This window comes from Camponotus floridanus, unplaced genomic scaffold (assembly GCF_003227725.1).
Source record: "Camponotus floridanus strain SB8 unplaced genomic scaffold, Cflo_v7.5 scaffold3, whole genome shotgun sequence".
Lineage (NCBI taxonomy): Eukaryota > Metazoa > Arthropoda > Insecta > Hymenoptera > Formicidae > Camponotus > Camponotus floridanus.
Window position 1 is genome coordinate 2,291,490 of NW_020229436.1, and position 14,264 is coordinate 2,305,753.

General features: G+C 36.1%; 1 protein-coding gene across 4 annotated transcripts in view; it reads left to right on the forward strand.

Annotated features, from left to right (window-relative positions):
* Positions 1–14,264, forward strand: part of LOC105252108 — a 54,316-nt gene that overhangs the window by 13,406 nt on the left and 26,646 nt on the right. Inside the window, exon 1 of one of the 4 annotated variants that reach the window (XM_011259339.2) lies at positions 4,863–6,634. The exons of the other annotated variants lie outside the window; for them this stretch is intronic. Coding sequence (XP_011257641.1) covers positions 6,573–6,634 — 62 coding nt within the window. The 5' untranslated portion in view covers positions 4,863–6,572. Of the gene's footprint in view, positions 1–4,862; positions 6,635–14,264 lie in introns of those variants that run through there. 4 annotated transcript variants of the gene reach the window in all.

Consider the following 14,264-nt stretch of genomic DNA (forward strand, 5'->3'; position numbering starts at 1 on the left):
TTAATCTTATTGCAACTGTATATTCGATATTTTAAATAAAATATAAATATAATAAATAAATTTATTTTTTAGCATTTGTCTATTAAATTAAATCTAAAATTATAATGTAATCGAATTTTCATTAATTAAAAGCTCTAGTATCTTTACTGTTAAATTCAACTATCTCGAGAATGATAATTCACTCGCGCTATCCATCGACCTATGCTTTGAGCGGCACATCCTGCATTGATTGCACTCTCGAAGTTCTCGAAAGTCACTTGATGCAGTCACGCTTTATATCGTTTCGTGGCTGCAAGCTTTGGCTATGAGGCAGATTTCGGTAGATCAGATTATTTCATAATGGTAGATCTATTTCTGTTGGCATTAATTGATTGAATATGACTTAGGAATTCAGCATTGAAACACGATGCAATCTAAAAATATATCATTTAAATTCTATATATTGTTTAATGTCCGCGATTCAATTCCACAATTATTATATTTTATTAATTTTAGAATTCTTACATATATTTATTTTTTAATATAAATCATATATATTTTATATAAAAATTATATTAAAAAAATTATATTAAAATTATATTTAAAAAATTATAGGAAACAAATTGTCTGTTTTACCTTAAATTTATGGAAAAAGATTTGAGTTTAATTTCTTCAGGAAGATTATTAATTTACATTTTTTTTTAATATTCACGAATTAAATATATTCGTTCGAAAGAATGTAACAAAATAAGGATGCTTTTTAATCGTGCGCAAGTAGGACGTTGGATGGCTCACGCTTCTGCTCCAGCGAGCGGATGATAATTATCATAATGCGCTCGCACTACTTCCTGCCACTACTCGCTCGGCGATACATAGTCGCACAGCCTGCAACTGCAGTCTCGTCCTTGTGCATCTCGGTCATGACGTAGCGCATAAAGCTCGATCGAAGATCCGAACACCCACGTGCGAGCGAGCGAGCGAAGTTTTCGTCCATGTCGCTGTCAGGAATTTTTGCGAATTATTTTAACCTCTTTCAGATTCCATCGAACTCTGAACAATTTTTGCAGTAGATTTTTTTATAATATAATGTGTGTCAAAGCGTTAATGATTTTTACATTATATTAACGGTTAAAAATTCTTTCAATTCTTTGGATAATAGAAATTGTTTTTATACCAAATAATGATATATAAGTTTCTTAATTTATTAAATCTATATTAAAATTTGGAAATTGTGGAAATTTTAATTGTTAATTGGAACGCATCTTTACGAGAAGCTAGCTTAGCTGAAGCAGCTCATGTGTTTGGCTGATGATGTGTGCTTCTTCTTGGACTAACGATGAGGAATTTTTGTGAATTATTTTACCTCTTTCAGATTCTATCGAACTCTTTGCAGTAGATTTTTTTATAATATCATATAATGTGTGTCAAAGCGTTAATGATTTTTACATTATATTAACGATTAAAAATTCTTTCATTTCTTTGAATAATAGAAATTATTTTTATACCAAACAATGATATATAAGTTTTTTAATTTATTAAATCTATATTAAAATTGTGGAAATTTTAATTGTTAATTGGAACGCGTCTTTACGAAGAGCTAGCTTAGCTGAAGCAGCTCATGTGCTTGGCTGATGATGTGCACTTTTTCTTGGACTAGTGATGAGGAATTTATGTGTCTCAAATAGATGTTGCTAAAACGATGAGTGTTGGATTTATTTTAAGTTGACCTACACTCGGAAAGTTCTTTGTAATTCTTGCATCTCTCGTTTGTGTTTTCCCTCGAGTTTCTTTTCGATAACTGAAAAAAGTGTCACTGCAATCGATCTATAATAATTTGATTGACTCAGATGTTCCTACGCGCAGTTTGTTATTATTAAAAAATTACTCATTAATGATAACTCATGTTATGGTCTTTTCACAGATCTTTAATATCGAGCTAAAATTTTATTTGTCAAATTTTCATTCATTGAACTAAAATTATTTTCATGACGCTGTTGAAGATTTTTAAATTTATTTTAATTTAAATTTTATTTAGATACGATATATATTGATACATTTGCTACGGATAACGTATTGCGCTGTAATATCGTTCCTTGAGAGTTCTGTTTATCCTATCATCAAACTCGTTGTAATTAATGGCTTCATTCCGTCATGTAAGTTGGCATCTGTATATTAAAGCAAGAAATAGTAGCACTAGGTATGCGAAGCTCGATACTTGTTATCGCTGCGAGACTTTGGACATACGCGAGAAATGTATCACATATATCAAATAAATTGCTAATTACAAATCATTATCATTATTCAATTTGTTACTGATACGAGGAAATAATTTTATACTTTTAGATATTTTTAGATTTAATGTAAAAAAGATTAAAAGAGTATTCGAGATAAAATGTAGTTTAATATGTCGAACATGCATTCAACATTCAACTATAGAGAAAAGAAAATTGAAAAGAGGAGTAACAGGATTTTCAGTGAATTCCGGGTCTTTGAGAGGACCTGGAGATAGCTTCACCGTGCAACGTACAATCTCGTGTTCACGCTCCGTTTACCGTTCAAGCATGTTTAAAGCGTTAAGCGGTTCCTTTGCACATTTGCTATTTCGAGTTTTACCACGCTGGGTTTAATGAGTCGGCGTAACCGAATTAATAGGCTGCATTAATGAATGTATTAATAATTTAATTGATCGAAATAATTACTTTAATAATATGTACAATGTCGAGTAGCCTGATATACATAACAGTTCATGTACCTGCGTGTTACGAGGCGAGCAAAGCAGTCGATTACCCTTCATCTCAATCTATCCGTAATTTTTCCGCCTCTGCTTTTTTAGCCCCATCGTCTCAGAGCCTTTTTCCAATCCTCTGGAACCTCTCATCGACCCGCAATCCATCCATTTGGAAATATCTTGAGAGATGGGTCAAACGCTTCGATAGATAGTATGTCGAGAGATTGAAAATAATAGCGTGACGTCGGGTATCTGACGGATTCTACATCGTTGCGTCATAGATTGGCGTCTGCTTCCGATTTTACACGTGCAATCAACGTGCGGTCAAGTTGTATCCGTGGTGAAAAATTTTCGGTGAAATAATCCATTAAAAATAACGGGAGTGGTCATATATTTCGATCGATAACCCAGTTAATACGATCGACTTAAAGCTCGGCGGTTCTCTCTTCTCCTCTCTCTCTTTCTCTCTGCGGAGAATTATACTTTTTAAATATTAACCGAACTTTCGCAATGCTTTTAAAAGCTTTTATAAAGACACTTCGAGCTCACCATGATATACGAGTACCGTATTCAACTTTTAAGAATTTGAGAGATATTCGAGAGGTAGAAATAATATTAAAAGGTCAACAAATGTCACGAAATATGAGATATCAGATTCAAATTCTTTTAATGGAATTTTTATTTTCTCGCATAATAATAAAATAAATTACAATATATATGAATAATCGCGTAAATCATAAATACAAATTATATCTCTATATAATTCTATTTGCTTTGTTATTGTTTTATAATTGATATTACGCGGGAAATTTTACTTTGTACGTGAACCTAAACCTTTTCCCTTTTTAATTTGCAAACAGATTTTAAATAATGAACTATAGTCGAGATGATGAGAGACCAGAGCGCTTTAGACATGAATTCTTTGTGCATTGCGGAGCAACGCTCATTCATTGTTAATCAATGAGCTCGGATGTAAAGCAAGTTGCCTCCAGCACGAATGGAATAATAAGTATCGAGGAATAGCGTTGGCACCAACAAAGTTACCGTGGGCCTTGTTTTATATTTTCATCCCACGAGCGCAACTTATTTTCATTCAAACGCCGTGGACGCGGTATATCAGCGTTTCCATGCATGTATGAAAGCTTGCGACCGACAGTGCCGCTATTATACGGCAAACAGGTGTTCGCTTATTCCGGTGACGTCGTTGTTGCATCCGTAAAACCAGTGCGCTCGTATCTCGTACGTCCGGATAGACGGGAAAAGTTTGATCACGTACTAATGTGTCCGTGCTCGTAAATCATTTTACGAGCGCATGTACATGTCTGACAAAGGAATTCTTACGCAAGATTATTAGCGATCGAGCTAAAATTATTCTATATTCCATCAAGCTAAAATTATTTTATATTCCATTATCTTTTCCTCAAGTACAATTAATTATTATTATTAATTATTTTATATTCCATATATCTTCCTCAAATACAATTAGCACTCTCTACAAGTGAATCAGTGTATTATCACTGTAATCAGTGCTGTACTAACTGCTTGTAATCAGTGAGTACTTACTGTTTTTAGTAATAATACACTGATTGACGTTGGTGAAAGTAATATATATACTACTTTCACTAGAGCGAATCAGTGTATTATCACTGAAAAACAGTAAATTCTCACTGATTAGAAGCAGTTATAAGCACAGCACTGATTACAATGATAATATACTGATTCACTTTTAGAGAGGTAGCTCGTTTCTAAAAGGCACAATATATTAACATTAAAATTATATTAATATTATACGAGACACCGTGTGTCCGAGAATTTTATTTGACACGAAGGGTTTCGGACGCATTTCCAAAATACCATACATGACGTACTCCGCTTGCGGTCCACTCGGCGCTTTATCCAGCCGACACGTGTTCGGAGGTCGAAGCGATCGGTGGCGATGAGGGTCGAAGGTATGAACCGACATGGTACGCGGCACTGCGACACGGTGCTGGGCCGCGGGGGTGGCGGTGGCGATGACGACGACGACGGTGGCGGCGGCGGTGGCGGTGGAGGGGGAGGTGGTGGTGGCGGCGGCGGCGGCGGCGGTGGCGGCGGTGGCGGCGTCAGAGCCACGTCGCCCGGCATCGCATCCTCTCTCGGAGTCAGTCGGCTGCCAGGCGCGACGCGAGTCAGTCGTGCTGCCGGTGCGTAAGAGTCTACCCGCCAGTCTTCTTCGCTGCACTTCGGCCGCGGTCGGTCGATCCCGCTCTCTCGGGCTCCTCTTCTCTCCCTCTCTCCCTCCTCTCTCTCTCTCTCTCTCTCGTGCGCGCGCGATCGTTACTCTGAGAGAACGTCCGCGAGCGCCGTGGACCCGCGGCAGGTGAAAAGCCGACGAGAGTTGATACAGTTTCCAGACACGACACCGGATTCGGCACATTCGGCATTCGACGCCTGTCATCGGCGGATGTCAGGCGCGCGGCTACTGATCTCCGATTAACGAGCGCGTCCTCGGATCGGACGCTCGTTGACGTTTGAACGGCGTGGGTAGAGAAACTGTGCTGCAGTGCCCTCGATACAGATCCCTAGAGATATCGAGAGAGTATTTCGTGAGGGATTCGAATACTCTTGTACAATAGTTTGGATAATTGCATTGAAAGGTTGAAGAGCTCTCGAATTAATCAAGGGAGCGTTAGCTATTGTGCTCTCCGTTAACGAAATCTAGACTGAGATCGAGCCAGCAGCGCGGTTGTTTGGCAGGAAGTTTGAATAGTGATTATGCAATTTCAAGCGGGATTTCGCGTTAAAATTTACGAATTTGAGTTAAATAAAGCGTAGACAACATTCTAGTAGTAAAGAAACTTTGAGATAAAACAACGGTACGGAAAATCAATACAATTACAACTTGCAGCAGGGAACAACTTGAAGCTCGAGATAAACAGCGAGACACTCGAAGTTTCGGAACCGATCAAGGCGGCCAATCTCCGATATTCGACAGGACAATTTGGCGCGGATTAATCGTGGCGCGGATTAATCGTGCAGATAGCAGATCTAAGCAGAATAGAACAACGAGATTTAAAAGGTTTACTTTTGCAGCGGATCGAGGCAGCACGCTCTCGAATAACACGTATTCAGCACGAGACGAAAAGTAAACACGAGTCGAAACAATAATCGACGCGATATCGGAACAAGCGTCGAAATTAAATAGCCTGCATTCGATACGGGAGCCTAAAACGGATATTTGTAAATTATATCCGGTGCGAGAGGCAACGCACATCCGCCGCGTGTCCTCGACGTATTCGACACAAGACGACGAGGCGAGTTTCAACAGCGATCAAGCCGGTCGTTGCACTTCGCCTGCTCACTTTGGTAAATCTCCTCCGGGAGACGCCTCCTCGTAATATACCGTTACTATCACGATCGGACGAGGCGACCGCCTCTCGTGTCTTACTCTCACGACTGTTCCACATCAGACTCTCCGATTCTGCTTTCCGTTTTAAACGAGGACGCTTCGAGTGTTTGCTTTTTATAAGACCTTGCGAGTCGGACCGAAAGGACTTTAAACGCGTCTTAGTTATTTACAACAAACCGATTACAATTAGCCCGTGTCAAATCGGCGATAAGCCGATTAAACGCATTGGAAGTAGCGTGCGATTTTGATTATTCTCGGAAACATTCGATAAATTCCAAGCTAGTGAAAAAAGTGCTGAAGGAGGACAGTCGGGCGACATACGAGAAAATTCCAGCCTCTGTTATGCGCGCGCTGACCGAAGCGATGAAGAATCGCGCGATCAGCTGACTAGTCGAGCTATTCGGCGGCCGTACCGCTGATAAGGACATTATCCCAGACAAGGACTCCCGGCGACGCCCGCCGCCCGCTTGCTCTGTCATGACATTTGGCACGCCATTCCACACCGAGAAGTCGCAGTTAGCCAGCGAGAATTCCGCTCGGTATGTATTTGTATGCATTCACGATGATATTCGAGCCGCTCGATCCGATCTCTGAAGCTCTCGATTTCGAGACAAAACAATTTTAATCTATTCTCTCGATTAATTATATCGAACGGCAATACACTTTTTTTAATATTGCATCTTATTATTTTTTACCGTAGCACTAATATTTTTTTGACTTATAATTTTTATGTATTATTTGATTAGAAAATTAATACATATAATTTTGATGCAATTTGTAAAAGTGATATAGCAAGAAATTAATGTTGTTTATTTGATGTTTAATTCTCGTCAATTAAAAAAGATATTTTTTAATTGACGAGAATATATAAGTGTGTTGCGCAGTTACACGTGTAGATAATATTGCTGCAACAAACAGATTCTCACAAAGAGGAACAAGTGCACGATCCGATATAATTGTTATGTTTTCATAACAGTTTAAGATCTCTTGCTCTTTTATTGCAAAAAGAAACACTGCATTTATTTGTAGTCGGCATTGTTTATTCACTGAAAGAAATACATGCGTCATTTGTATTTTGAATTTCTTTAAATCTTTATTTTAAAATAATCGATATACAGAGCTTTTGTAACGAGAAATATATCAGATTTTTTCACGTATTTAATTATCTAATAATCTTGTGAAAAAATTTATTTATATCATGTAAATAACTTACGTAAATAATCTCTTCATTACATTTTTTATCGTTCGAGAACTTGTACTTCTTTTTTAGTATTACATAAAATCTTTTATCGAATTACATTTTTTATTGACACACAATTATTGACACGCTATTATTTTTTGATTTTGTCCTTCACGTGCAAAAGCATGACTGGCATCTCGATATTAAAACGACGCATATAGCCACGTGCGAATCCACGAGAAGAAAAAGATCGGCTTTATCGAACACGTACATATATGTTGCGAACAAGTTGATGAGTAAGAAAAGAAGCGAACGCACGAGAAGGAATGCGAATGAGAAACGCGCGCAATTCCCATGCGACATTATTAACACTCTTTGTTGGCGCCCCTCGATGTATATCACGCCGTTACTTTTTCACGATTATACGTAATAGCTTACCGCGATCTCCGAGGGAATGATAAGTTTATTCATAAAGAAAGCATCAGGACAGGAGTTATGAATTTTCCGGTTTTCCTCGCCGCTCATATTTTTCCGTTAATGTTTCAGCGATTTATTATTCGCGCGAGAACTGCATTTCGTGGATATTTGGGGGATATTTATTTCTGATTCTGTCGTGTTTTTATCGCGAATGAAATAAATATTTTCATATTTGAATACATTTTTATCATGTTTAATGTCGCGTTTTTAGTGAAAATTTATCTAAATAGTTTAAATGCCAAAAAAATGATATAGATTAATCTGAGGAGAATAAAATTTTTAAAATATTCTTAATGCGAATTAATTTTCATTAATTTATTTATTTGAATGTAATACGTTAATTATATAATACAATCAGAGATAACCGATAGTCACATAATACAACTACTGTAGAAATAATTTGCAAACATTCTTTGATAAAATTATGAGTGTCTTTGAATTTTTTGCAATATCTTCACTTGATGATTCGTGAAATTAGATCATTCTCGCTAATAAATACGCAGTAATATCGTTGAATCGATGAATTGGAAAAATCCAACAATATTGCGTTGGAAAAACCGAGGAAATAAGGTCATACAGTAGGATGATAAGTTACTGTAATCTTATCCATGGCCTATGCAACGGGATTCAAAAATACGACATATATATAAACTGTTTTAAAGATATTATAAATCATAGAAACAGACATTCATACACAGCATTAAAGTATGCGAGTCCAAATATTTTTTGTCACAAAAAACGATATGAAAATGCATTTGAATCGTAAATGCAGATGTACAGTTTAAGCATATACATCTCCTTATACAAAATTCATCAATATAAAACTTCAAACAGGATATATGGATAAAATATGCGGTCAAGTTTCTAATATTTAAAAGGCCTCGAATTATTAGAAAGTTTTCATAAGTATATGTTCGAATATTTTGAAATTTTATTTAAAATTTCTATTAATAATTTGTAATATAAATCATTTGAAAAAATCCAATAAAAATGGACAAAAGATTGTATTTATGTGAAGTAATAAATAATTCATGTACCAAATAATTATTTCAATTGATATTAACATAAAGCATAAGCTCTCTCTCTCTCTCAATAATATTTTTTAAATTTTGTATTGAAATCTGTTTTCGGACATATTTAATTATAAAAATCTTTTGTTACTTATTTAAATATCTCGATATTGCTACAAGGTTCTTTTTTTATTTATTGATTATGAGTTAGCAATACATACGGGTAAAATTTTTAAACTTCGCGAATCCGTTGTCTTACTATACGTGAAGTAAAAAGGTCGCATATTCATTACGCGTTGGACCCCGATTATGGTCATTGCGCCAATTCAGTCCGACATCCGTCCACGTCATGCGTTCGTATGGACAGGCACTTCGCTTCGCAGTTAAATACTCCCGTTAGGACCATGTTTTCACACTGCTTCACAGAGATAAAGGAGTCAGTCACATCACTCATGAATCAAGGATTTTGCGGAAGGCGTCGCGCAATGACTTTTGAACTTGTCTGCGAAGGCAAAATTTACAGGACACGTGAATTTAATGGAATTAAATAATATATTAATATTATTATTTGCAATCGAAATATAAAATAACGATATTATATCCGATATGTTTATTAATATCGAATATATCGATATTATTCAGTCATACGGAACATGATAATTGTTGTCATGATAATTATAGACATTTCTACGACGTGTTATTAATGCAAATAATTTATATAAATATGTGTGTTTTGTTTTTGTAACAGGAATATAAAGTTATTCAATTATATTGGTGTTACAGAGACAAAAGTAAAATCATAAATTTGTTTTTGACGGTTGCGTCATTTCAGTGATAAACCTTTCATCAACTAATGTATAACTCGCGAAAGTTAGCATTTTCATAAATTACAAAGTCGACGAGGTTTGATTGATACAGTAGTACCGGGAATCTGATTAAAGTCGCGTTGGATTCCGATACATATATCTCTTTCGCGTGCTCTGTGTATTTAATTACATCTAATTATTTCTCCGTTAATTAAAGCAAATTGCATCGATGCAGCCACGTAAATATTAAATCTTTTCCTAATTATTGAATCATAATTATAAATTCAACGTTATTCAACGTTATTATGGCAACAGAATATATAAGGCACGATCGGTTACAGTAATTTAATTTCATAAATATTTATTTAATGAATATTATGAAGTTAATGAATTGAGATACAAAGAGAAAATGCGCATAGAGAGAAAGATCGAATTAACAAAGGATCGGTATGCCGTGAATCATAAATAGCCAATGCATTGTTACCATTGCCCTGCGTTTACCGTTGCTGCCAAGTTTCCCATTGTAGAGCAGAGCGTGTTATATATCGCGTTCGCACGCAAAAGTTAAAGGGTTACGCTATCAGCGCTGCGTGTTCAGGAAAGAAGCAATAATTAACGCGCAAACGTACAATAGACGCATGCATAATATATGTTAGGTATGTGTATTCCGCGAAAAATCTGCTAATTCGCATTTAAGTGTCCAACTCCGTGCATGTTGTACATGCATTCGCGATCATGGTGGAGAGGGACAGTGACACGTCACAGGATGCACGTGACAAGGCTGGCGGTGAGGAGCGCTCGAGGTTGCAGTCAAGGCTGTAGAAAGGCGCTGCCGGTTGCATCTCGCGAGCTATACCGAGCAGGTCGTCGACCCCGTCGAGCGCGTTCGTCGCTGTTTGTGCAAGGTCGTTTTACTTAGGTTCGTCTTGAATCGACCAAGTTGACGCGACTAAACGCACTTACCATGATAACGATGCATCGGAGTACGTTGACTAGAGATGCTGCTGTATAAATCATGTTTAGACTGCATGGCTACGCGTAAACTCTTGTTTTAATAATCTCTTTGATTAATTTCAAGCGGAAAATTGTAATTATTAATTATGATTCGAAAGCTCGAAAATGTTTAAAATAATACAATATATGTTCTGAAAATTGCTGCAAAAAGATGAATAGAACATTTACGAGAAAACAAATTATTAATTTAGAGATTTTATTGTATAATATGATATTGAACTCTGGATGATATCGTGATAATTCATGCTCTTTTTCGGCAAAATTTTTTAATAATTTCTTTGATTAATAATCTCTTCAATAATCTCTTTGAAGCTGGATAATTGTAATTATTAATTATGATTCGAAAGCTTGAAGCCCGAAAATGTTTAAAATGATACAATATATGTTCTGAAAATTGCTGCAAAAAGATGAATAGAACATTTACGAGAAAACAAATTATTAATTTAGAGACTTTATTGTATAATATGATATTGAACTCTGGATAATATCGGTAATTGATGTTCTTTTTCGGTAAAATTTTTTAATACTCTCTTTGATTAATTTGAAGCTGGATAATTGTAATTATTAATTATGATTCGAAAGCTCGAAAATGTTTAAAATAATACAATATATGTTCTGAAAATTGCTGCAAAAAGATGAATAAATAGAACATTTATGAGAAAACAAATTATTAATTTAGAGACTTTATTGTACAATATAATATTGAACTCTGGATGATATCGTGATAATTGATGCTCTTCCTCGGTAAAATTTTTTAATAATCTCTTTGATTAATTTGAAGCTGGATAATTGTAATTATTAATTAAGATTCGAAAGCTCGAAAATGTTTAAAATAATAAAATATATATTTTGAAAATTGCTTCTCAAGAAGATAAATGAATAGAACATTTATGAGAAAACAAGTTATTAATTTAGAGATTTTATTGCATAGTATGATATTGAAGTCTGGATGATATCGTGATAATTGATGCTCTTCCTCGGCATTTTCGTCGGAGAAAAATGGACTATAAATTGGTCAAAGAGCATGACATTAAGTGTTGCTGCGGGATACCCTTTACAAGTGCTACATAAAGGAAAATAAAGCCATCGACCTCAAAGAGGGCCAGTCGCATCGGACGTGAAACAACGCTAACCTTAATTAATTTTATAATTAATACGTACAAAGAAAATTACAGCATTAGCTAAAGAAAAATGCGTCTAAGTGTTGCTATGAATATCACGAACGTGCGAATTGCTCATTATTGCATTTAACGTGTTGTTAATGAAGTTAATGAGTTGTCTAATGAATTGTTTTTGTTGGAAGACGAGTGAGAGAAAATCGGTAGGTGCAAGAAAATATTTTCGCAAGCGCGGTGCGTCGAAATTAGCAGTCAATTTGCTCACCATAACGGAGAATTTTCGAAGGCTTTTAACGTGTTATTCGATCGGGATGAGCTATCATTAATCACTTCTCGCTCCACATTTGACTTTCCCAGCCTCGTGCTTTGTAAAAATCCCGTTCTCTCGCTGATTGAACTCTTTCTTCTTCAACTCGCGATTCTCTCTCTCGCCTCTAGTAGAAACTCTTTAATTAGGATGCTTCCTTTGGCAAAAAACTGACATTACGCTACAAAAGAGCGACTTTCAAGTTTTGATTATAGTCTATGATTATAATCATAATCAAGATGATTATAGTTTACGGTATATGGAGCACAGTAAAACGTGCTCGATTAAAAAGATTGGTGAAGAGAAACGAGATACATAAAAAAATAGGATTATATAGCCTTAATTTAGGATATTAGAATTACATAGAAAAGCGTAATAAGAGAGAGAGAGAGCAAGAGTCATATCAGATCGGAATCATATCAGATATAAAAAAATGGAAGTGAAAAAGGCATGTTCCGTGCAACATTATATTTTATATAACGCAAGGTATAATTAAAAACAATATACGTTTATAATTACTATGACGCTCTTTATTCCGGAAGAATAATATTTATTGTACTAATTGTGAGAGACAGAGATGAAATAAAAAGCCATAAATAAAAACTTGGATACCTCTCATCGATCGACCGATTCTTACGTTCTTACGAGGAAATTGCACTTCGTTTAATTAGTTCTCTGTCAATTTACACGGGAAAGCACAATTTCGCGTGATTGTCGCGGTGGAAGAAGCTTCCTTAACAACGAAGTCATTATATTGGTGTTTCCAACCCACGGTGTGTGATTCTTTGTTGCATTTTATCATCGCCGGGATCTTTTTCGTTGAGAAATTGCAGCGATTGGTATGGATTTTTCTTCTCGATATTTCACGTATATCTCTCACCTTCGCAAATAATAGCAAACGGAGAAGTGTATGTTAACGAGATGGGACGAGCCATGAGAAAGAATAGTTTCGCGTGTTGATTTTCCTTTCGTTAACACCTCGATTTCTCCGTATTTCCGCTCTTTCATTTCGATCAATTCGTTGGCGGTGTCGTAAAGTTGCCACAAGCGCATAATTTCGCACGTGTTGCCAAGTTTATGTAAATTTCATACGTGTATGTGTGCGCCACATGCACAAATATACGTGCGAAAATACAATTTATATCGCCTCTTAAAGTTATAGTTTAATCGAATTTGGCATATTTATTTAGTTTCAATCTGTTATATAATGCGTACTCGCGCAATTGCTGCTGAAACAATGTGTTCTGTCGTATTACAATAGTACATAATTGCGAATGTATGCACTAATTCCATTACAGTCGCTGTTCCGTTACGTTGTCTCCCTATTGACTGTCGTAATAATGGATTATGTTATTGCACGTCAGCTGAACGTGCGTGGATCAATTACTTCGGGCATGATTACGCTGCTCAATTGACAGTACCAACGATATGCAATAGAGGAAATTTATTAAATGGAGAATTCTCTCATAGCTTTTGCATAAAGGACTATAGCGTAACTCCCTCATCATCCACTTGCCTCTTCGTTTATCATTTCGCTCATCTCTCCCAGCGGAATAATGAACTTGGCGTGTCTAATAAATCTTCCATCGTGATAGGATCATGTGGTTGATGCGCGGAAGATGAACGGACTTCCTGGCCACGATCTCTCTCAGCCCAGGCAGTCAGATATATTTTGTCGTAGCGGTAAATTATTCCATCGCGTTTCGCGGCCTCTCTGCGCCCGTCGTCATTTTATCTATCAAACGCCGCTCATTATGTAATCACGTCAGGTGGAGGAGGCCTCGTTTATACCATTAACGATGCGGGTCGACCGACGCGAACCGGAGACTCTCGACGAGCACAGACTCGATTAACTCGCCGCTCGTGAAGAGATCAATCGCGGCCTCGAACTTGACACGCGGGGCATGATTCGCGGAAGTGATCACTATGATCTCTGATTTCTTGATACGTATCGTCCCGTTCGTCAGAAGAAAAGTTTCGATATCTCGCGACAAGTAAATACTCAAACTCTATTGTTGTTGACTTCTTTTCATTTATATTTTAATCAATCTCTTGTTTCTCGACTTTATTTGCGTGAAATTTTGATTAGAATTTTTTTTTTGAGCAACAGTATGTCTAAATCTATTACGTAATAGATTTTAACAAGATTTTTGAAATAAATATTCAATATTAAGATTTGCCGTATTATTTAATTCTATACTTTTTCAGTAGAAGATGAGTAGTCAATATTGTGCAAGACACATTCAGTAAAAGTTTA